General features: G+C 40.7%; 1 protein-coding gene and 1 long non-coding RNA gene across 2 annotated transcripts in view; one reads left to right on the forward strand and one right to left on the reverse strand.

Annotated features, from left to right (window-relative positions):
• The window catches only part of WASL (WASP like actin nucleation promoting factor), a 51,727-nt gene extending 40,300 nt beyond the window's left edge, over positions 1 to 11,427 (reverse strand). Inside the window, exon 1 of the mRNA XM_048300585.1 lies at positions 10,985 to 11,427. Coding sequence (XP_048156542.1) covers positions 10,985 to 11,098 — 114 coding nt within the window. The 5' untranslated portion in view covers positions 11,099 to 11,427. The remainder of the gene's footprint in view (positions 1 to 10,984) is intronic.
• Positions 11,428 to 11,531: 104 nt separating this feature from the next.
• Positions 11,532 to 24,006, forward strand: LOC125324570. Its single transcript, XR_007203038.1, has 3 exons — positions 11,532 to 12,811; positions 15,115 to 15,215; positions 22,320 to 24,006. It is a non-coding gene; the product is annotated as an uncharacterized LOC125324570 (long non-coding RNA).
• The last annotated feature ends 693 nt before the right edge of the window (positions 24,007 to 24,699 follow it).

Below are 24,699 nucleotides of genomic sequence, written 5' to 3' on the forward strand. Positions count from 1 at the left end.
TCTGTGCACCTGTATTTTCTCAGGCTTCCAAAAGCAATTTCTAGGAGCAGAAAGACAATACTGAATTTTGCTGCTGGCAGAAAAACCAGGTTTGACTTGAACTTAATGTCAAAGCAAGCAGTTATGTTCACAGCAGAAGAGCTGACCCTTATTCTGTGATGTATGTGCTACTGACAACACTAGAACAGACAGCTCACATCACCCCATCCTCAGCACCAGAGCTGCTTTTGTCTCCCAGCAGCTTTCCCTGGTTGTGCAGATAGTAAAAGATCTGGGCCACTTTCTGGATACACCTGGAAGTGGTGCAGAATGCACACATGCACAGAGGAACAAACTCTCTTCCCAACACTAATTGGGTAATGACAGTCCTACCCCGTAAGATATATCAGAAGCTGTTTATACCATTCTAATCTCAAACCCACACTCATTATTAATTTGAGCAACTACTAGGCTAGCACTCAAAACTGCCAGGAAGTGTGCCAACAAACTGAACACCGTGGACAGTCACGGAACAGAGCCTGAGTTCATGCTACTGCCCTACTTAGGTTTGTTAGCCATCAGTATGTAAGCATAGCTGGCTGACAGACCAGAGGTGAGAAAAAGGACATGATGCATCCTTCTGCCACCAAGCTTAAGTGTTATCAGGGACATAAAGGTATGGTCCAGACAAGTATGGCCAGTGTGAGAGATGGACTCCTTGGTTACACAGTGTGAAGCCTGGAGCAGCAGCATGAACACTTACTTTTTCGACAAACAGATTGCATAAACAATATGAAGAGAGGGCAGAACAAAAAACAGGATTTGTCATTTACAGGCAGAAAAGACCAGAGGTGTTCAAAGAGGCTGTTAAGGAAAAGTCTCAACAAAGAACTGAAGCATTCAAAGCAAGACCTCCCAAATGACACAAAAAGATGTGGTTTAAACTATGGCATGCAGTGAGATCTACATATCTGAAACATTTAGCACCAAATCAAACAAAACTGTAACACAACTATAGGTATGTTGCATCTAGATGCTTGAACTAAGGCAAGGAAGTGCATGCTCTGAGCAGAGACAACAGCTGTATTATCAGTCTCTCAAGTATGGAAATACTGGCACCTGAATATGATATGGACAAATCTCTTAAAGACGGAACTATTTTGTAAAATAAAGAAATGGTGTGTTGAATCACTACTGAGTTCTAGACATCAAGTGCAACCAGCATTTTCTGTTGCAATCACACCTTAAATTTAAAACTACACAAGGTTTTAAAGTTCCAGCTACACAAACTGAGCACAGTGCTAACAGGATCAGTAACAGTGTAACACAAAGATGCCAACACTGTTTAAGAAAGGTTAAAATTACAATACCTATTGTATGGCTAAAAAATATTGGTTCACATAACATTGCACAAAATTAAGCCCAAACCCTGATTTTTTTTTTTAACTGTTAATTATCAGGTTGCTAAAAATATAAATGCGTGTTCAGTTATAAAATGAATTTCATACCTGAGATACTCTTAACTAAAACCTAAAGCAAATAAAGAAAAAAATAGCCCTGCATTTAATTTGTTAGAAACAACCACTTCCTTCTCTCCAAATGCAAGGGGAAGCTTTTGCCTGCGATATTGCACAGAGCACACACCACTACAGGATGTTCATAGTTTTCTTCCTCTTTTCAGTTAACCACAGAAATCAAGCACAGTTTTACAGAGAGGAGTCTATTTGGATGCCTTTTTGTATATTTAGTGTCATAAGCCAAGTGATGTTTCTGTTTGCTTTGGCTGACTGAGGGGGAGTAAAGGGAAAAAATGTCTACTTAGAAAGAATGACCACATCTTAGCTATGCTCAGAGAGAGCTGTCACATGGTTAGAGGAGCAGGAAATAACTTACAGTTCAGTCGAAGCAGGACTAAGCAATTCTGTGGTTTCAGATCTGAGCCTGTAGAGTTGCTGAAGCTGTATCTTCCAGAATACAGTTTCTTAATATAGCAGCTTACAAACTGGAGAGTCTGGTCCTGCCTGGAGAAGCAGCAGTGAAGGGTGGAGCAGTTCAAGAAGCCTGAGGAATACCATACTCTTCCTTTTGTGTACCCTTCTCATATCCACTAGAAGTTCTCTTCCCTGTAACATTAACAATGACTTTGGCAAGTGAAGATAAAACAGGTGAGAAATGTGTAATGGCCAGGTCTCAGGCTCAAGTGCACTCCATGACTGCAGCAGCAAACAGCTAGCTGGTATAGACACTGCCTCCTCTCCTCATGTCTTTCCTTGTGCAGTGCTCTGCTGAGTTACACTACATGCCATGTCCATCTGGGAACTGGGTATGGGTAGGTGTCTTGGGGTGACTTTATGGGTATCCCCTATGACCTGCTCTATGCCCAGACATGAATCCTGAGCCTTTTCTGTAGCTTTAAAGCTAGCTAAGGGAGCAGGGGGGAAGCTGGTGGAATTCCTTCAGCACTGTGTTCAAAAACACAGATAAGCTCACTGGCTTCTCCTGCCCGGCTGCTCAGCTCGGCTCTCTGCAGCAGGGAAGAGAGTGGCATTCTCCTGCTTTCTAGCTAGCTTTTTCTTCGTTAGCTAAAACAAGGAGTCTTCCTGGAACTTTGGTTTCTTCTTCTTCTCCTCTGGACTGTCCAACAACACCAAAACATCAGCTGGGAGACCTTACACCTCGGCCTGGAGGGGCCCAAGCTGACCCAGCTCCGAAGAGGAGAAAGCCACATCCACAAAGGACTCTGAAATCTACCCAGGTTCTCTCCACAGCAAGAGGTTTTATTATTTAGCATTATTCTTTTCCCATGCCTGCGTGCATTGTGTTTGTTACATAAATAACTTTTTTTTCCTTTTTCACTTTCCTCCAAGGAATTTCTTCCCGAACCTGGTGGGGGAGGGGTGGCTGAAACCTGCCTTCCTTCGAGGGGGATGTTCCTCCCAAAGCATTCCTCCAAATTTGTCTCAAACCGGGACAGTAGGACTATGTGTCTGATGAGACACAAAGTTTATCCTCAAGAACAAAGCAGTTGAGGAAATGAGAAGTAAGGGGAATAAAGGAGTGGAGGGGAGAATGGTGAAGAAGAGAGTCAGTCCTACCTGGAGATCTTTGTGCAGATTATGGATGCAGGAGCTGAAGGGAGAAAGGAAGATTCTGGAAGCACTTGAGATACAAGAGAGAAAGAGGAAAGGCGGAAACCCTGTTACTGGGACAAGACAGAAAACTTGCTAAAAAGATAAAAAGAATATGTGTGTTAAGAGAGTACAAGGAGAACATGATGAAAGCAGAGACACGAGATTTGGAGGGCAGAGGTCACTATGCAGGACTTCATGGTACATCAGCAGGGTGGGACTTACAAAAGAAATAGTGATTAAATTGATTCCTAAAATATAAAATTATTTTTAAGTCAATAAATTACTGCTTCTGTTATAAAATGTACTAAGGAGGTTGTAAAAAATCTCTCACTTTTCTTTATTTCTAGCACAAAAAAATATTAATACAACAAATTAATACTAATTTCTTATCCACAAATCACACACAGAAAAATTAATCTCTTGGCTGTCACCTTGAGAGGGGAGAAGACATTTAGAATTTACTGCCAAATTCCCATTTTCAAATATTCTTGTTCTTCAGCCTAGACAGCAAGACAAGTAGTAGGGCTGGTTACTTAATCTCAGCAAGTGCTGGCTAACTTTTGGGAAAGCCATTATCATCAATACCACTTGAAGCGCGGTTTTTGTAAAGGATTTGCAATCTCGGAGGCAAGAGTTATCTTTGCATAATTGAGAGTTCAAATAATGACCAGTTTTCTAAGCTGTTCAAAAAGGCAAAAGTCACATTTTCTTTTGCTAGGTTGGCGTTTCTCAAATTGCAGGCACAGTACCTTCACATGCAAAATATGCTTATATGGGAACATATCTATGCTCACTAAATACACCATCCTGATGCTGCATAGTGGCTAATGAACAACGGGAGATAAAGGCGAAATAACACATTTGCATTGAACGGAAAGGAGATGAATTACACAAAGTTCTGAAGGGGAAAAATGGTGTGTGAAACCGTCTTACAGAAATGGAAACACAACCTTAGTGTGATCTTTCAGCTTCAAGCTAGACACACTGGAGAACTGAAGAAATGTATTAACACTGTTTCTCAGAAAACCTAAAAAGAAAATGCTGCCTTAAGAGTGAGGATTTTAAGGACAGCTAAATAAACAGTAGAGGGAAAACAGCCTCACCAAGGTGGGGATGTATGTATGAAAGCAAGTGCTTAAAGTGAGAAGCAATCTGCAAATCTGTCAGTATGTTGTGGAGCTCTGCAGCAACAGTTTCCTTGCCAGCAATGATCATCTCCACAGAACATTATGTCTACAGGAATTGAGTAATTCACTTAATGAACTTATTCCAGAATCATATATTCTTAGCACAGACATTCTAATTTGAGGTGCCTAAAGTGTCATTTACTGCACAGAGGTGTCAGCAAAACTGTCTACCTTTAACTCAAAAGTGTCTGAGAAAACACTACTAATTTTAAGAATTAAGCAAGTGAGCAGCTTTCTAAGAAAGCGTCCCTATGACTGTTTGAACTAAATCTTTTCTTTTTCCATTTGGACCTTCTAAAAAACTGCTCCTGTCATGTGATGATCACAGTACACTTCAGGATCTTCAAATTTAACTGTAATTGCCCCTGAAGGTAACTGCACACCTACTGTTCCCATTTTATTGGTTATCCACGCATAAACAACATGTCTGGAAGCCACAAAATTTAGTGTGGCAGTGTACCCAAGCAAATACCTTGAGAAACTAAACTATCTTGTACAGCATCTGAGTCATGTTCTGGTAGAGTGGGCTGTTTAAAACCACCCATGAAGATACACTTCTAGTTCCATTAAATCCACTTTGCATTATTAAAATCCCTCTGTGCACAAGCAACAGTGTCAGCCTTTCTTGAGGAAACTGTACCCTAACCTACCAATAAGCAACTCTGTCTAGTGCCTTTGACACATATTTGTTACTTCCTGTATTTTATTATCTAGGTATTAGGTAATGAAACCATAAGTCTCCATACTATACTAAGTTTTATTTCTATACTACAAAGATTCCTCAAGAGATGAGCCTATGAAACACGCTCACTGGAGGAGAGGACATCATAAATCTTACCACACAGCTTTAAGTCAACAGCAAATTTTCTCAGCAAACTGAATGCTTAAAGCTCCACAAACCCCATCTACTATGCAGACAGTTCTGCCTATAAGAGGTCAATGATGAGATTGGGCCTTTTTTCACATTGGTTAATGAACTAGTACAGAGTTTCTAGGTGGCACTCACTCAGGACATACAAATATCTTTAATGCTTCACTTCACCCATTCCAGCACTAAGATAGAAGCTGCCAGTGGCAATTGCTGCCACTGCTGGCACCTGCAGCCACTATCAATGAAAGCAGTAGATGATGCTGGCACTATTAAAAACAGAGCAATAAGGGTCATAAGAAGTTCTAAAGAAAAAACAGGTGAGTTTTTCAGGCAGAAGTACCAGAATTCCTTCAAAAAAAGAAATTCAAGATCTAAAGTTAGAGTGTTCCCCACGATCATGTTTTTAGCCTGAAACTGCACGGTTCTTATGAGACAGATCTTACACTCTTCACTTGTGGCAAATTCAGCTTGTACTACATCTTTCAGAACCTCAGAAGAAATAACCAGAGAGAAAAACATTCTAGTGATAAAAAATTCAAAACAGTATTTACAAGCAGATAATGCTAAGAAATCACACTAATTTTTCCATTCAAGGAAGAACAAAGCAGTCTTTACATTTACATATTTGCATGAAACAGCAAACTCAATTTTTATCTTCTAACAAGAACCTACCTCTTCCTTGGGTGTTCTGCTAAGCAAGGGCTATCTGGACATCTTGGTGAAAATCTAGCAGTCAAAACACGACCATTCATCTGAATCCTACATTCAAACTTTTCCCTCTTCTAAATTCCTCAATATGATTCTTATCTGTGAAAAACCAGCAAGTTACAACACAACAGCTTGTGACTACAAATTGTTTTCATCCTGTTGTGTATGTATACCATAGGATTCCAGAGCACTTATCAGGAGCATGAGTAGCATGCTTGACCATCTGATTTACCACAGAGATGCTGAGAGACTTTTGGCATGCAACTGTCTCCAAAACAGATATATTTTATCTACAAAGATGCTCAGAAGAGAATGCAATCATGCTGAAGCCTTAACAGAGTGAGGTACTGGTTGCAGGTCTACCTTACTAGGTCACCCTTCATTCAGCAATACATAAGGCTTCACAACAGAGATACACAGTGACTGAAACTTCTATCAGGACTCGCTCCTCATATCAAGACACAATTTGTCTAGCACATGAGGTACAAGCATGGCCAGGAGGGATGTAACCGCTACAGTCACTGAAGCAAAGATAAAAACTTCTATTAGCTGAGTTTCTATCATAAAGTAAGTTGAATAGGAGATTTAGATAACTGACAGTGAAGTTTATTGACAATTATGGGATTTTAACACCTAAATTTTCATCTATTACTCCTCAACTGTCAGGAAGCAGACAGCTCTGCACTTAACCATATCCCACACTTTGTGAGTTGATGCTCTGTCTCAAATACATACAGCTACAAGATGCCTTCTAGACTGTTTCTAAGCGGTCTCAAAGCATTTCTCATCCATGAGTAAATAAGCTAAGGCAGTGAACTATGCTGTAAAGACATTAATAGCAAGCTGTGAGGAAAATGAGCATGAGAAACACACTATGATAAGGACGACGGTTGTACCACTTGCTCTGGAGAGTCTGATATGATCCATTACTGTGAAAATCACTTTTGTAGGCACAGGTTTGGTTCAAAGGAACTGTCAAAAACCCACTGTCACTCCCTCTAGAATGGAGGATTATCACTGACAAGTTGTTCAGGGAACTCACTCTAGTGGATACTAGTGAGGTCTCTAAAGATGCTACATGTCTTTTGTAGAACAGGACAAATCCCAAAAGGTATCTAGGCATAATTCTCAAAACTCTTCTGTTCCACAAAACCCTATCCTTTACACTTTATCTTCTCCCTCAACATTTCATTTAAAAACAAATGCAAAGATGAGAGACTCACCACTGAACTAATGACTCAGTTCTCCCTATTTGTATAGGGGATAAGTCTTTTTTAAACTGCAATGTTGATGTTTTTTGGACGTACAGACTGCAGCTTAAACTCAAACTGAGGAATCCCAGCACTTCTCAGACACATGAAGTTGCCCATTACTTAGACCTGCAGTCCACCTTCAAGTCCTAGTTCATGCTTATTTTCATAAGAACAAGCCATCTTACAAGTCCCTTCCTGATAAAACATTTAATTCTTATCAACTAAGAGCTAAAACTGCCATTCAAGTTTTTATTTTGTTTTATCTCAACTATTACTGCAATTTGTTCTTTGGCTCTGATATATAAACTTATTCTGGTCACATTCACTTTTAAAAGCAGCCAAAACAATTTTCTTAGTTAGCTTACTGCTGTGTCACTTCTTTTTCTGCATCATTCACCAGTTCCTGTTTACCATATGAACCATGGCAAGATCTTACAAAGAACAACATATTCCTAGCCTTATTCATTACGCCTTATCCAAGTGTTGAGTCTCACTTCTAAGCAACATAAAATATCCATACTCAATTTTACCTACTCCTAATGCTACCAAATACATGTTTCTCATGGTTTTTTTTCCTCAGGCCTCTCAAAAGATTATTTCTACAGAATAAGCTAGTTTTTCATTACTGACATCTCTGACCAATATTAATCACACAAATTATAAAATGAACATCTAGCATTTGCTTTTTCTTACAAAACTCATTGTTGTTTAAAGTAACGATTTGTAACTTATCAGAACTTCAGCAAAAATTTCTAAGTTGAGCATAACCACAAAAAAAATCCATTAATATGCACAAAACTAATCTCATATCTCCCCTTAGTATAAGTATAGAATTTTATTTCTACATTATGATAAAAAAGTTATTGAAAACTTTTTACAGATAGCAAATTTTACACCTGACCTAGATAACAAAGGTCACAAACTTGAATGAAAATTAGTTACATGCCTAAACAATGAAAATCCTAAAGGGCTGCCTTACACTGGAGACATATTGTAAGTAGTTCTACATCTGGATTCATATTTCAGCCAAATTAACTATAGCTACAGCTTTAACTATTAGCCAGTGGCTTGGTTTTGAAAGCCTGATCTGTCATGGGCAAAGGTATTTTAATCACTTATAGATTCAGATAAACCATTTTACAGCTCAGCAAGTGGAGGGGGGAAAAAAAAGAGCAGAAAAAAAAGATCAATTACCCTCTGTATGTACATTTGCTTACTAGTGAGTTTCTCGAAGTACAAGTAGTAGTCTGCAAAATGGTATCAACCTCAGCAACATAAAGAGGGATGGCTCTTCACCATTTCCCCCACTCCCAGGAAATTTTTCTATCAGGCATTATTACTTAAGATGCCATTAGAACTATGTCCATTTCTGAGTTCACAGATTGTGAGTACTCAATTGAAGTTATACTACTTGATAAATTCATCTGCTTTTTCACAGAACAAAAACCAGGTAGCTGAATCCTCAATGATATTTCAAAATAGCTGCCTTGTTATCAGTCAGGAACAAAGGAAACACTGAAATAAATCAGATCCAGAGCACCACATGCTTTCTTAACTAAGCCCTTCAGGCCTAATAGCAGCACTATGCCCTCCATTAAGAGCTCTATAAATTATTACTACAAAGACTATCTAGGATCGTAGTTTAATGTCTCAATTGTTCCTCTGGTGTTCACTGCAGTAGTGATCTAAACACGAGGCCTAGTCAAACAACACCTAAAATTTTGTCAATGTGGCTGATGCACATCACATCCAGTAGCCTCTCCACACCCCAGAGTGACAGAAACACCACCTGCAGCAGCCAGGCAGCCCAGACATTTCAGCTGATTGCAAGAGCAAGCATTTAGCATCCTACAGAACTCACAAAATTTTCCTTTCTTAAAAAGCAGCACTTACAGTCTGAGGCTTCACTAATGAGTAATTCAAACATGGATATTATGAGATCAAATATCGTGTACATTACAGCAAAAAGCCATTTATCAGCACAGCATGTTGAGTCAAGCTAGAAGGTCAAGAGTACCAAGAGGCCTACTGGGCTCAGATACTGTGGTTTTAAGTTAGCCAAGGCTGTTACCATCTCCAGGTACTCATTCCACTGCTCTGCTTAACACAATGCCCTCCAAAGGACAGAAATACTCCATCTGCTCATTTGTTTCTGAATTTCTGGCTCATGCCACACAGTAAGCCAAAAAAGCCGGGTTAAATACCTCTAGACCTTCAATGCTCAAGTCCTCAGGACTGAACAGAGAACCTTAACAGTACTAAAATAAGCCTATGATTAACTTAAGAGAGCATAAAGGGCTGGGGAAAAGGGGAAAGAACAGACCACAATTATAAGAACCTCAACTGGAAATTCATTCAATATTCAGTGTAAATCAGAACGTATAATTTCAAGCAAGCCATAAATCCCATGACACCCAGATCCTGTGAAGATATTTACCTCCAGTCTGCTTTCAGCATACTATTTATGCAGTTAAGTTGGGAACTTAACTGAGTTTTACAGATGAGTATAACAAAAATGAAAAGTGCATCCACTTGACGAGAAAAAAATCAAGTTACAGAAAAGCAAACTGGAAATCAATTTACACACAAATTCATGCACTATTTTTTGTATTTAGAGAAAAGTTGATACAGTTTTTTTTTCTTTCTTAGCAAAGAAGCTGAAGATATGAAACATGTGCCTGAAATTAACTGAGGGATTTCTACAAATCTACACTTTTCAAAACATATACTTCAGGCTCATACCTTCTGACATACTTAGTTACTGTGACAGCATCTTATCTAACCCACCCCAATATAAATATTCTCTACTTCCTGTTCAGTTACTGCATCTTATGTTTTCCTTGCAAAAGTCAGTTTGATCAACAATATCATTTCAAAGTCCAGAGTTATGTGGAACCAGTATGACTACACGGATATCCTGCTTTAAGTCACAGTTTTAAGTTCATGAAACATCCTCCCTAGCTGTACAGCAAGGCCTAATAGTCTTTTAGGTACTGGACACAATGCACCGGAACACAATCATTGTTTTGGAAAACATGATTTTTTAAAAAGAAGCTTCTTTTCTAATAAAAACAGTTATCTTTTGAAGCCTTCAAATAGTTCTTTAATACAGATAAATAGTTTTAGTACAGTTTTACATTACATGCAAGAAGGTATTCTGAAAACGAACTTACTGATACAGAAATAGGAAAATATGAAAGATTTGAGTACACGAACCTGTTGTTTAGGCTAAGAAAGTACAGACTAAACCCAGGGCAGGCCTAGCACTGATACGAGCCTTCCTACAACTTCGTCAACACTACTTTGTTGTACCGCTGGTGCACCTGAGGTCCGTCCCAGCCTCGTCGAGCAATGGAACTTGTGCCCCTCGAGCTCCGCGGCTGCTCCTTTGCGGCCGGTTCCCCCTGCAGCGCTGCAGGGCAGATGGAGCCCCGCCGGCCCCCGGGAGCTCCATATGCCGATGGACAGCGAGGCGCGGAAGGACGGCGCCCACACCGGTGCTCGAGACGGTCTCGGAGCCGCCCGGAGCGCCCGGCTTCGGAGGGAACGAGGCCGGGGCTCGGCGCTCAGGGCCGGCAGCCCCGCCGGACCGGGCCGGCCGAGGGGCCGCTGCCGCCGCCGTTCATCGCCCCCCGCCCTGCGCTGCGGGCGAGCGGCGAGGCCTGCGAGGGCCGCCCCGCTCCCGACGCCGGGACAGGGCAGCGGAGCAGGACGAAACTTCCGTAGCCTCAACTTCCCAGCGCCCGGCCGGGCTGTCCTCACACGCCCCCGGTCCGCCCCGGGCCCCGGCCCGCCGCGTCCGGGTGGGGCGGCTGGGGGTGCCCCAGTCCCCTCGCCCCCCTGGCAGGGACTCACCACGCATTTCTTGCCGAGGAAGCCGAAGAGGCTCTCGTTCTCCTGCGGGGTGAGCAGCAGCGAGCCCACGTTGGTAACCCGCCGCGGGGGCTGCTGCTGCGGGGCGCCGCTCATGGCCAGGGTCGGCCCGGCGCTGCCCTCGCCGCCCTGCGACCGATGGCGCCCGCGGCCCCTTCCTCCGCCGCCGCCGCCGCGGCCTCACAGCAGCCGCATCGCGGAGCCTCCCTCGCGGGGCCGGGCAAGGAGGGAGGAGGACAGGGGCGGCGGGGAGGGTGCCGGGGAGGGGGCGGCCGAGAAAGGGGATGCCGGGCGGCGGTGCAGCCGCGCCGGAGCCGCTCCGCGCCGGGGCCGATCTCGATCGCTCCCGCCCCTAAACTTCCAACTCCGGCCCGGCCCCGGCGGCCGCGCGATCCAACATGGCAGCGGGGGCGGGCGAGACCACGGCGCGCGGCAGCCAAGGGGGAGCCCAGCGAGCGCGCGGCCGCCGCGACCATGCGCCGTGCGGGGGGGAGGGGAGGGCGTCGCCTTCCGCGCCCGCCCCCTCGGTACCTGCCGGGCCGGGCGGTGCTGGGCAGGGGCGGCCAGCGGGGGCGAGAGGAGGAGGGGAAGGATGATCAGAGCACGAAGAAAAAAAAAAAGACAAGATGACGAAAAGGAGAAGCGGTCGCTGCCGTAGGGACGCGGCCGCTGTCCCGGAGCCGTGGGAACCGCTGGAGCGCCGCGAGGGGCGGTGCCGCCCGGTGCTGCGGGCCGAGGTCGTGGGGAGCCCGGGTCTGTGAGGGAATCGCCCGGAGCGCGAAGGGGCCCCGACAACATCGCCTGAGCGCGGGGTATCCGGGCCGCCCGCGGGGATGCGGGAACCAGCGTGTGCTGGAAGCCCTTCAGCTGTCAGTAGAACCCGATGTAATTTGTAACTCAAAAAGTCTTTTCTCGTTTTGTAGCAGAAAGGAAGCTTGTTGGCCGCGCAGATTGCCCGGCCGGGGTGTCACTGTTCTCAGTCAGCGGGGAGGCCGGGCAAACCCGGCCAAACATTGCCTGCCACAGTCTGAGGTGAAACACCTCAAAATAGTAGATATTTCAGGCTCTCCAGAGGCCAGCTGCTTAGGAGAAATCAGGTATACAATCAACAGCCTTTGTCAGCTAGATTTTGCTTCCCCCTGCTTCTCTCCATGTGAAGGCAACTAGCTGCGATGAAGGTTGAAGACCTTTCAAAACCCAAAGACCCAGAGCACTGCTGCTTATACCCAGCTTTCAGCTGCACAAAAGAAATGTTCGTGTTTCTCACGTGCAAAGGTGAAAAACAGATATCAAAGTGAGCACCTTGCTAGTTTTCTGTGGTTTTAGGTGGAGAATGTGTTGGCGTCTCATCCTCTGATAAATTAATTGTCCATGTGGAAGGTGCTAAAGCAATCCCTGCATTGTAGTTTACTGTGCATTGTGGAGGAGAACTGAAGAAGTACAAAAGGAAAGGAACTAGGGAAGACTGGAGGAAAACCTGGGAACACAAGTCTTTATATGAAGATCAGGCGAGGACAGATGGCAGCCCCTTCTGCTCTACTTGCAGGCCCTTTTGCCTGTACTTAAGAGCTTGTAACTGTGTCCAAAAGTGTAAGCAAGGAAGAATATGGAAGAAAATCCTGATTTTACACCATAAAAATAGTTTAAAATGCATGCATATGCAGGATTCCTAAATCTGCAGGTCTCTCAGAAGTGGCGTGAGTCTCAGTGTAAAGGAAAACCAGTAGGAACCAAGTGCTTCCAAAGTACTTCTCAGCAATCCTAGGTTCTTCAGTTTTACGCACTTCCTGTAAAATATACACTTTCTGTGTAAGTATGTGTGTATTTTTAGCAGAATGGGAAATATTTTAGCTATAGAATATTGGCAGCATTTCTTTCATTGCAAATATACGTAAAAAGATGAAACACTTGGCAGCACTTTGCAAGAAGGTATTTTGTGGGATTTTTGGTGAGGTTTCTTGTGGGTTTTGGTTTTTTTGAGGTTTGTTTGTTTGTTTGGGGTTTTTGTACTACATAAACCAAACAATTATTGTATAGCCGAAGCGATTTTGAGGAAATTTACATGCCTCTTGCTGGTGGTGTAAATAACCAAAAATATAGTATGCCTTCAATGGGTACTGTCCTCATCTTTTAATCACTTGTATTCCTTGATTATTTTTTCTCTCTAAAAATTTTTGATGATTGTTCCTGTGTAGATCTTGCCATATTGCCTGGGTGTTACAGGTGATGCATTTTGCTTCATACTGTTCTTTTCAGACCAGTAGGCTGGTAGCTATTCTTAAGGGCCTTTTAATCTTCAGGCTCTATTCTTAGGATTTTGTTTGCTTTTTTAATAAGGGTAGCCAGGAAAGGGAAGAAAAGAGGTCTATTTTCAGCCCCTGTGTTTCATTAATTATGCAAAAGCTGTTTCTGTTTTTGTGTCATGGCTAAGCAGCAAGTCCTGAAGGGAAAGGGAAATACCAGTATTTGTCAATACATCCAAGGGATCCACTGAAAAATAGATCTTTGCCTTTGATATTTATGTTTGCAGTAATTTCAGCAAAACCCTGCTATTTCTGCATACAACACTCAGTTTGAAGCAAAGTTCTCTCAAGGAAAGCCACCAAGTAGAGTTACCTGTCTGTATTTTAAAGGAATTGGACTGCTCTTGCTGACTTAGGGCAATTGCTGTTTATTGGAGGCAGTCCTCTGAATTTTTCACTGTGCTCCTTAGGGTTCAAATTGTGATACCCATTGCTGATGTCTATGATCTTCTTGGGAGTATGTTCTTCTTTCATATTTTTCCATTTCAGGATACCAGCTCATAGCACCTGGGTACTAAAATACATTGGAAATTGCATAATCTGTATCAATATAAGCAAGTGCCATGATTTTAAAGATCTGTATTATAAATACTTACTCAATAAATAGATTTTATTATCCTTGTCAGTTACCTTTGACAGAAAATCGAATTTTGTCTTTAAATGTGAACCTCTACAGTAGTAGTTCATACTTTGAGTTTCACAGTTTAAATATTCACACAATTTCAGAAGTAACATTCTACAATTGAAAATGGAGTAAGAATGTGAGGAAAACTTTCTATCTAAAGTTCATTTTTCTAGTGCTATGAATCATAATTCAAGATTTTATTAATGACTGAACTATATAAATGAAAAAAGAAATAGTTATCCAAGGATTTATTTTTTTTTAGTAGCATCACTGCGTTTCCCAAATCTTGATCTTGTCACAGTCCTGATTTTAGGTCATGGTTTGGTTTTCTTGTTTTCCATAAAATGAAGAGACAGTTGATTACACCAAAGAACAAGCAAGGGTAACAGAGAATATGCCTTTCCATAGGGAAAAAAAAAATTCCTACCATCTCTTCCATCTCATGACATTCACAGTGACAAGTGGAATGGTCTGGGACAAGGGCAAACCTCGCTGTAGCGACCACAAGAGCATGGCCGGGGGAGCTCAGGAGTGAGAGCTGTGATTACTGTGACCACACAGGAGGGGTATGTCAACAGGGCAGCCTGGGAATGAAGAAAAGGGAAGAAAAGCGTCTTTCCCTCAATACCCTTTTCGGTTGGGCCTGTAGAAAATACCAGTCTGCTCACTGCAAAACCGCTTGTGGTAACTGAAAATAAGGAAGTGTCTTTGTGGTTGGAAGTGGGTTTGCAGCTGTGAAGACACAAGTTCTCTTTTTTGAGTAAATCGCATTTTTCTCAAGAGACTCCATTGAAGAGGATTGGATTTGCACTGTTACTGAATTGATGTCAAATAACATATTAGTTATTTCACTGATAATAACCTCGTTCACTTCTACTCTCTGTGTTCTGAGCCTTTAAAAGTTTAGGAATCACAGCCCTGAGAGGTACCCCCTCTGGAGGTAACTGAATCATGTAGGGTTGGTTTCAGATTCAGTCACTGCATTTCCTTTCTCAGAGATTTTGCATTATCTGTTTCAGGTGAGGAATAGTCTGGAAGAAAGAGGATCAAACCTATGGTGTTTTATTTTCTCTGTATTGAATTTGTATGCTGTAGGTTTCAATAACAGAAGGACATGAATTAGCAACAAAAGATGACAAGTTTTATATTAATTGGTCAGTAAAGCCTCTGCTGATTCCATGCAGATGTAGGAAGAAGCTTCCCCCTTGGTGGGCAGGCCGTGCAGCAGTGTGTCCTTGCCGCAAGAGTGAGCAGACTGCAGCCTGAGAACCAGTGCTGTGGGACAGTAAGTTCTTTCATTTCTTGCACGAATCCTGTCTTAGGTGCCAGCTAGAACTTTTCCTGTAGTGCCCATTGTATATATCTTTTTGTTTGCTGAATCTTTTCTAGCCCTCATTTTGGACATCATACTGCTTACTTGAAAAGTAATTTGTGCCCTTCCATTTTACTCAACAAAGGATAATACTGATTTTGCTTTGGATATAGAATTGTACTTTTGAGTTATGGGGAGATCTCGCTCTTTTCAAGAGCTCCTCAGCAATTCCTTTGTGGCCTGAAGCATCAGACTGTATCGCTCTCCTTTTCAAGACTATGAGGAAGATGGACATGCTGGAATTTGAGGCATCCTTTCTCTCCTCTTACTTATTCATCATTGCCTACAGCAACTGTGCAACAGTTCTGTAGGTGCTCTGCAAATTAGAGGAAAACATTTTTCTTTCCCCAGTCCAGGTAGCATCTAGCCTTGCATTAGAGCTTGTCTTCAAAATTGTATGGCGCACGGTTGGTTGAAACACTCTTTTTATTCTCTTTGCTTGGTTTATACCTCAGCAGAGGTATGACTTCTTGAGTTTTACACTCAGCAATGACCATGAGTGGAGTAAGTAAGTCAGTCTTGTTTTATTCACAGGTATTACAAGGAATATTTATTCCTTCCTGTAAGTTTCCTGACAATTTTTGAATTCAGTATAATGAAACCCCCCTTCAGCCATTAGTCAGCCACCATGGAGCTCAAGAACTTCACCAGTTAAAAAAAAGCAAAAGAAAAACATGTTCTTTCCTTACTGTGATCTGCAAATCCGTTGTTAGAGCACATTTCCTTAACAACAAAAATCTTGCTCTGGCTTTGAAACGTCGGTTCTTATTTGCAGCGTGACTGACCTCCCACCCTGATCAGCATGGTTCTGACCAGGAAGCCTCATCTTACTGAGAGGAGGGAAGCACAGGCAAGTGCATTCAAAATCCACCCTTTTTACTGTAAGTGCTAAGAACAAAGTACATACTTGCCCTCTAAAATCTGCCTTGAGGTCAATAGTTTACTCCCAACAGGTCAATGAGCAACTGGCAAATATGTAATGCCACTCAGCAACAATTGCTTTTTGGATCCTGATGGATGACTTAATAACTTTTACATAGTTTTTATTTCTTTTTTTTTAGATTTTCTTTTTTTTCTTTAATTCTCTCTCTGGCACATAACAACCTTAAGGAATAGGCATGAACTACACCTTTGTTCTGTGTTGAGGTTGTGCTGGGGCTCACACCAGCAATTCCTTACTGCAGCCCTGTGGTGTGTCAGGGCTGGCCGTGGCCTGCCAGTCCTGCTCTGCTGCTGCTGCTCTCCTGGAGGCCAAAGACTGAGATCCTGTCAAAGGGCAGATTTGAGTCCAGACCTGGTGCTTCTCTGTTGCATCATACTCTCTCTGGTACTTCTTTAATTGTCTTGCTTCTGTGTGGGTTTTGCCAGTTGAAGCAAATATTTGGGGGGGAGGGGGAAAAGAGAACAGTCTTTATGCATCAGTGTTCTTGCAGGTGCATGGCTCCACCTCATAAAGCAAGATTGAGAACATGCATATCTTGATCAGCCTGATTTTTGTGTTTGGGGAGGTTACTTATATAAGCTGCAGGCCAACTAGAGCAACTGGTACAGTGAATTATATTGTTTTTATAGGAAAAAGATAATATACTTAAAAAATCTAAAATCTTAACAAATGTATGCTGTAGGAGTTCTAACATATAATCAAAATAAAATTGAACATGCTTCAAACTGTCTTGAGAAGATGGATGAAAACTATTAATTAATTGTTTATTCAAAACTATGTTGCTTAGTGCATATGATCCATCAGTAAGAAAATCTGTAGTCTGTCCAGTTGTTTCATCTCTGAGAGAATTAAGTCTAAAAGTACTTCTTTTTTTTTTTTACTTGCATTCTAGTAAGTAAAGACAGTTAAATTTCATTAAGACCTTAGGACTATCTGGAATTTAGCACAGACAACCAAGTTATTTTAATTGGTATATTCGTGAGGACCCTATTATTACTTTCAATTAAGGACTCTTCCCATGGTATGTTAGGATTGCACATACAAATTACGTCATTGCATTATGTGGATATATACTTTGCTCATGGTCGCCAACTCTGCCTGAAGGAGAAGTTGTCCAATAAGAACAAACTTACCTGATTTTTTCTTTTATAACTAAAATACTGGTATATGTGTAGCATAGCATTGCTTGAAGCCCTGTATAGTTTTGGTACCCAACTGCCTTTTAAACATGTATGAGAACCCAGTGGCTGATCTGGAGGGAGGAAATGTTAAACTTGAAGAATATCCACAGCAGTCCCCCTCCTAAAACTAACCAGTCTTTAATAAATACTGATTCTGTGTGCTACAGCCTGAAGTAGTGAAATTTAGTTCAGTTTTTACTTTGTGACAGTAAATGTTGGAAGATGTGTAAGTTTTCTTTGTAGATGTCATAGTTCTCCAAGCCTATCATTACATGTGTTAAAATTATATGTGTATATATGAGACAGCTTCCGACCTACCATTTTGAAATGTAGATTTGGTTTTGTAGTGTTTGCTGCAACAGCATAACATGTAACGCTGACCTGTTTTGTCCAGTTAGCTTTCTTGACCTTGAATTTTCTTGTGTCTATTTAAAAGATGAAATGAAGCATTTTTATTTAAAATACTCTCACAAAAATTAAAGTACAATGAGTTGCTGTTCAATAACTAGAAAACTACAGCACAGCTAATAAGGCTTTCTGAGAACATACTTGCTACTGCTATAGCAGAGGTCATGGCGGGGAGCCAGAGGAGGTTGGTACACAGCTAGGCAACCAGAAAAGAACAAGTTTGTCAGCATGTACAGCTGATTAACGTGAGGATAATTTTCCATAAGCATAGCCTGCAGTGTTTGCTTAAGGTGGGGGGGTTTAATTTTTCACTAAACTTCTAAAAGCTAAGCCATTTTTAACTGTGGTAGAAAGTAATTTGTTCAATTCAGATGGAATAAAGCTCCGTAAGATTTTTATGCTATTTTGACTCTGCCTACACATTGCAGTAGGCTGAGGTATATTTCACATATAGGCAATATAAGATTATTCCCATGAAGATACATTATGACTATTATTTTTGATAGGTGGTTTTATTTCTACTAATTAGAACGATAAGAACAAGAAAACATGAGAAACATTTAATGGCAGAAGAGGCAGCCTTTAGATATTCTGTTCTGCTTTTGAATGTCATCTAGATTAGCAACATGTAACAGGAAATGAATTAACCTGCTTTTCTATATAGTTATATATATAGCATAACTCATTGTTCTAAATGTAGCATAACTCTGTGGGAATATGAATGGTCTTTTAAGCTTTATGGTGTTCTGTAACCCAAAATCTCTGTTCAAGTATAACTGAATCATAGTTCCAATCTCCAGAGCAGGTTTAGGTGTATTCAACTGCTGCACTGCATCTATGCTTCTCCTTTCTCTGGTTCTTTCCATGTGCAAGGTCAAGGCTGAAAAGAGAATATTACCCAGGCCTGTGTCATGCAGAGACTTCCTTCACACTGAAATAACCCAGTGTTTGTCTAAGGAATAGTATAAAGAAGATGGACTAAAACAAAAGCATGAACTCTAAACTTTCATAAGAGAAGACAAAAATCAATTCATATTTACACTGTTGGGTTTTTTTAAAATGAAATAATAACTCACTCAATTGTTCTTGAATATACAGGGTATTTGCCAAAGTCTATAACCATTTGTGGTTTACTTCAAATATGATGCAACCCATAACCTGCATTCTGCTTAATTTTGCAGTATGAGCTGTTTTTATCCATTATTTATCGTGTTCAGATATGAGGAGGATTAGAACATTAGACAGAAAGAGCACAGTGGCTTTGAGGATGAGTTTCAGAAATGAGATGAAACTGAGTAGTAAAAGCAGCTGTGCTTAAGTGTCTGAGTTGAGCATGACTGAAGGGGAGATATGGGAGTGGTTGGGAGTTGCCCTGGCAATGTTGCCTTGGAAAGGTGAATGCAGGTCCCTGGCACTCCTGGTGAGAGATTCCCTCTAAAGCTGGGGAGGCATCAGTGCCATTGTGCAAGGCCCTAAAGCACTAATTAGGAATAATGTGTATGATTCTCTCTGCCTATTTCCTGGAAGAATTATTTAGATTGGGACAGGTTCAGAGGACAGATAGCATGTCTGGGAGAATAGGAAAGAGGAGATGAGGTATCTTGGTAAAACAAAATGGCAGAAGACCAAAGAAAAGATGTAACAATTTAAGTACAGTATACTTCGTGATCAATGAATAGGTATAATTTCTGTTGACTTGATATAATTTCTGTTCCTACAGAACAGAAATTGTAGTTTCTTATCAATCAACAGTGACTGCATTGTCATTTTTCAGGCGCTGAAGGACTTTATAAGCAACAGGGAGGAAATATATATTTTTTAAAGTAAAGGGTGATGTTAGTTCCAGAAAAGTGTTTAGAATATAATAAGATACACTTCTAGAGACATTTACAGATTCCTAATTATGAGGACAGTCTGTAACATATCTCCAACAGAATTAAGTGGAGACAAAAAGATTACACTGCTTTAAAGCTGGAGCTCAAGACAAAGTGATTCTATACAGTGCTGCTTTTAACACCAAAGGACAGGACTCAATAATTCAGAAAATCCCTTTAGTGTTTCTGTTCATCTTTGTCTTTTAGATATCTTGCTGTCTAAAAAGTAATAATAAACCCAATCACTGCTATGGAAGGAGTTTTAAATCCTTCTGTCTGAGGTTGTCTAAAACTAATAATGTTTTGGGGTCTGTTGAAGAAGAGTAGCTTCTAAACAAATCTGTCAAATATTAATTTAAGTCTCTGTTTTGTCTACAGCAGTGAAATTGCTTTGAATAGAAAACACATGATAAAATATGTGTAATGGGTTTCGTCAAAAAGCTTTTTCATTCTATTTAGCATTTTCCAATAACAGACAATCTCTACTGCATTTAATAAAAAGTAATAAAACTTCTGAAGCCAGAACTGATTGCTGGTTAATTTAAAAGAAAGAAAAGTTTATAACCTCTCTTTGCAGTACACTGCTTATTCTCTGAATCTAGAAGTCAGTGGTTAAATAAAGTCTCTCTGGGAGGAATTTTCCATTGTGAGTCATAAGCATTGGATTGACAACCTTTATAGAAATTTAAATGCAATCCTATTAAACAATACACTTCTATAAACGCTGAGGGATGAATTTCCTTCACTGGGTGTGGGGGCACTAAGGTGCAGTATCTCAGAGAATGGCTTGTAGAGAGTCTATGTAGCTGTGAGAACCTATATGGTTGGGAACTGCGTGGCTGGAACACCTGTAGTATTCCATCAGGAGGACAGGATATCTAATGGTGCAGAGCCCATCAGCCAGCAGCAATTACCTAAATGATGTTTTCCCACAGGAATAAAGCAATGGCCACGTAAATAAAAATGGTTGGGTTTATTTCAATATCTCATTAGAGCTGGATATTGCTCTTGCAAATATCACTTGAAACAAGTATTTTAGTAAAATGAAAATACCTATCACAATACTTCCTGGCCTGTATTCTGAATGTCCAAGATTTACAAAAAAATAATGTCCTCTAAACTTACTTTGTGGTTTCATCAACTTTGTCTCCCATAACTATTAGTTTGGCTTCATTTTGAGTTTTTACCCTTATAACCTCTGGGTAACCTATAAGTGGAAAATGTAAATGTGTTCAAAATTATTAAAAAATTCAAACACCACTCTTGTCACAAAAAAAATAATGCATAGGGGAAATAACTGTTTCCCATATCTAAAGTAATTTGCAAGTGTAATGCCAGTCAACCCACTTGGAATGCTGAGCATACACATGAAAGAGAAAACTAGGGAGATCACAGATGATATTGTAATGATGCAAAGGAAGAATTCTAAAAAGAGGATATGTAAAGATGTTGGACAGCTTTCTGGAACAACAGAGAAGGCATCACCAGCAGGTGTTTTGGGAGTTTGTAGCATCCCTGTTCTCCTTGAATCCGAGCACTCATAAATGCCAGTGTGTGATCACAATTTTGTGAAGCTGCCCCTGGTTGCTGGGCTGGGCTCATGGTGAGGTTTTTGGACACAGATGCTTCTTGATGGTGGCAATTCTCAGAGCGGTTCTCAAAGCCTACACAGCTACGTGAGCTTAAAAACCACCACTCCCAGTATAATCCTTTGTGACATCAGGTCAGGCACATGGTGCTGTGCAAGTTATATCTTGTTTTCAGCCTCCTGCTATCACAACCTCTAGATTGCTTAAGATCTGGCACTGGTAGTAACTTCCTGGGGAAGGGCATTGCAAGGTGGTTGCAAGCTACGTGTGTGGACACAAACCCCATGCAGCTCAGCACTGTGCTTCTCAGAAGACAGGAGTGCCGAAGGAGAAATGCAGTGAGGCCCTGCCACTGTTCAAGAGTGTTACTATTAACATTTTCTGTCTTGTAGCAATAATTTTTGTCAACATCCACTTCTACATGCTATTTCTTGTTTGTTAATTTAAAGCAAATTACTGTTTACTGCTAGTGATCAGCTGCTCTAACTTTATCTTCTTCCTCAAAAGCAGCCACTAATAAAAGATCAAAGTCTGTGCTTTGCTGTACATATGTTTTTCTCTCAGTAAAACTGAATAGCTAAAGTTATGCCAAAAGTTTGAACAAGCAAATGAACAAAACCCAGTAAACAATCTACACAAGAGAGCTGTGTTTAAACACATTCTTCTGAGCCAGGAATCAGAGATTCCAAGTATTTGGAAACAAAACCATCAATTAACCAATGCAGTCCATAAAGTTAATCAACCATAATATACTCTCTAAGATTAGCAATAATTTCCCACCAGCTGTAAGCTCCCTCCCTCCAGCAAAACATGCACTTTACAGGTCTCTATCACTCTATGTCTCATGGCAGCCCACAATCCAGAGAGCAGCACAGTTATTTACAGTTGGTTTCATTAAAATTGCCATGTATTGCAGAGATGGGAGCATTCATGTGTGTATATGTATGTATGTATTTTATATATATATATATATGTGTGCATTATTTGTTCATATAGAGTCACAGATTTTTTTTATCCTGCAGTTCTATTCCAACAAGGATGCAACCTGACCACTTGGGTAGAGGAAAACTCTCGTGAGAGAAGAACCATTTACATTCAACAGTCTTGTAGAGCATCATTTGTCTTTGGCCTTTCCAATGCATTTTATACTGGAACTTCTACAGCAGCAAAGGCTATAATTGAACTTTTAATGTGGCTTTTCTGTCTGCATGAGGTTTTATAGCCCGGGGCCTCAGGACAGGCAGGATTTCCAAGATGCATTTTACTGGAAAGTTTTGAATAGCTCTGCTTCTTCACATTGATTTTTGAAATAACTGCTGGTCATGCAAGATAATTTGAATCCAAAGTCATGTGGAAAACCTCCCACTCTCAAAGTCCTGATGTATTTGCGAGTTTTGTAAGCAGTTAGCCTATAAATGTAAATCTCTTCCTATGGTAAACATTTACAATGAATCAAAGAGATTGTAGTGGGTGCATGTTGAGTTCAACAGATGTATGGGAATTCAAGGGCACTGCAAACATGGCTGGTTCTCCAGTGTGTAGTCTTACCTGCAGCAAGGTAGATGAGGTTTTTACTAAGAAAAGGTGTGGGAATATTTCCAGACCCAAAACCAGCCATGGCTCAGTACTCAACTCTTTTGTATTCTCTTTTCAGCCACCGCTGACTTAAAATTCTAAATTATTCTATGAAATCTCTTTTTAGTTTATTAGCAAGAAGTCTTACGCTTCTCTTGAGTTTAATTACAGACAGTGAAGATACAGAGACTTGATCATTAAGATTTTTTAAATGTATGATTATTTAATGAAGAAATTTCAAATTATTCTGCTTTTTTTGTGCCATATTAGAATGTTTACAAAAATCATTCTTGATTGATAAATCTTGATGAAATAAATCTGGATAAATCTTCTGATGGCTTCCCTTTCATAATAATATGTTTGTTTCCAGTGTTTCTACTGGTCTCTCACTTTGTCCGAACAAAAATACTGAGAAAGAGAAACTATAATAAGGTGTTGCTCATTCTAGTACAGGCACATCAAGGAAGTGTAGAGAATGTGACAATTAGCATGGCAATCAGTATACCAACTGATGGTGGCAATGCCTTCTGCAGTTACAGAAAAGGCTCTGGGTTCTCTCAGGCTCACTCGAAATTGTGTTCAAATTGATGAGGCAAAGTTTAATGTTCAGAGGATTTTCCACTGAAGTTATGCCCTTAATTCTGTGAGGATGGGATGCCAATGGCAGGAACAGAGATTTGGGGAAAGGCATCACACTTGCTGTCAGGCCCATGATAGTGCAGGAACAGTTTGTAATCTTGGTGACATTTTCAACTGAAGAAGCACAGCAGGAGATGAAAAGGTGGGTGGAGTGGCTGGCATTTAGATGAGCCAGACTGCTTCTAACATCAAAAGAGCTTCAGTTCAATAACTGGCCAAAGGGTCAACCAGGTTCTTGCCTTGCCTAAGGCAGTATTTCCATAATGGTTTTGGTCTGTGCAATTGCTTCCATACAAACATGGAGCCAGAGAGCCCAGGCAAACTCCTTAATTCTTAGAGGGCTTTGTGCTGGCCTAGGAATTGTACTTTCCTTAAACACTGGACATGTAATTACAAAGTTTATCTTGCCAAATTATGGTTTTTTTGCACAAAGTTCTGGTATCTTTTCTCAACAGTTGTATAATTGGGCTGGTTTGCAATAAACACTTTTAATCTATGTTGCCTCCTTTCTAGGTAATTATGGTCTTGCTAAATAAGTTTTTGTGGAAGCATTGTCTTATGATTTGCCTTTACAACTTTATACATATATATATGTATATAGATATCTATATATCTATATGTATATCTCTTTATATTCTTTCGCTGCTTCATTTTTAAATGGTGCTGTTGTATTTCAGTGATTAAAAACAGCACTTATTGTTACTTCACCCATTAACTTTTGTTAAATGTTGCTTTCTACATATGCTTAGCAAAGGCAAAATGAATTGAAAGTGCCTCTAAATGCAAAGCAACTGGTGGTATAATATACAGTTCCCCTTGTAGGTTCACCACAGAGGATCATGCCAACCTCCTGACACAGCATGTGTAGCCCTATATAAAGCTTTTTTAATGGCTCTTAATTTGTTTTTTATTTTTAGAGCTTGTTCTTGAAATATGTATTTAAGATTCTCTGTTTAAAATAATTTGGAGTTCTGAATTAAATATCCACAGAGCTCAACAAATCTTGATAATGTTCCTTCTGTGAGGCACAAGGGGTAGTATTCATTTGACTGTGTGCAGATCACTGCAGGAGTTATCTGCACCTATGCTAATCACATTATTTTCCCTTTATAACCAAAGAAGAGAAATAAGTATGAGTCAGCTGATCTACTTCTGATGTCTGGTACAGGATGAGATGAACTGCACCTT

This window comes from Corvus hawaiiensis, chromosome 4, assembly GCF_020740725.1.
Source record: "Corvus hawaiiensis isolate bCorHaw1 chromosome 4, bCorHaw1.pri.cur, whole genome shotgun sequence".
NCBI classification, from domain to species: Eukaryota; Metazoa; Chordata; class Aves; order Passeriformes; family Corvidae; genus Corvus; species Corvus hawaiiensis.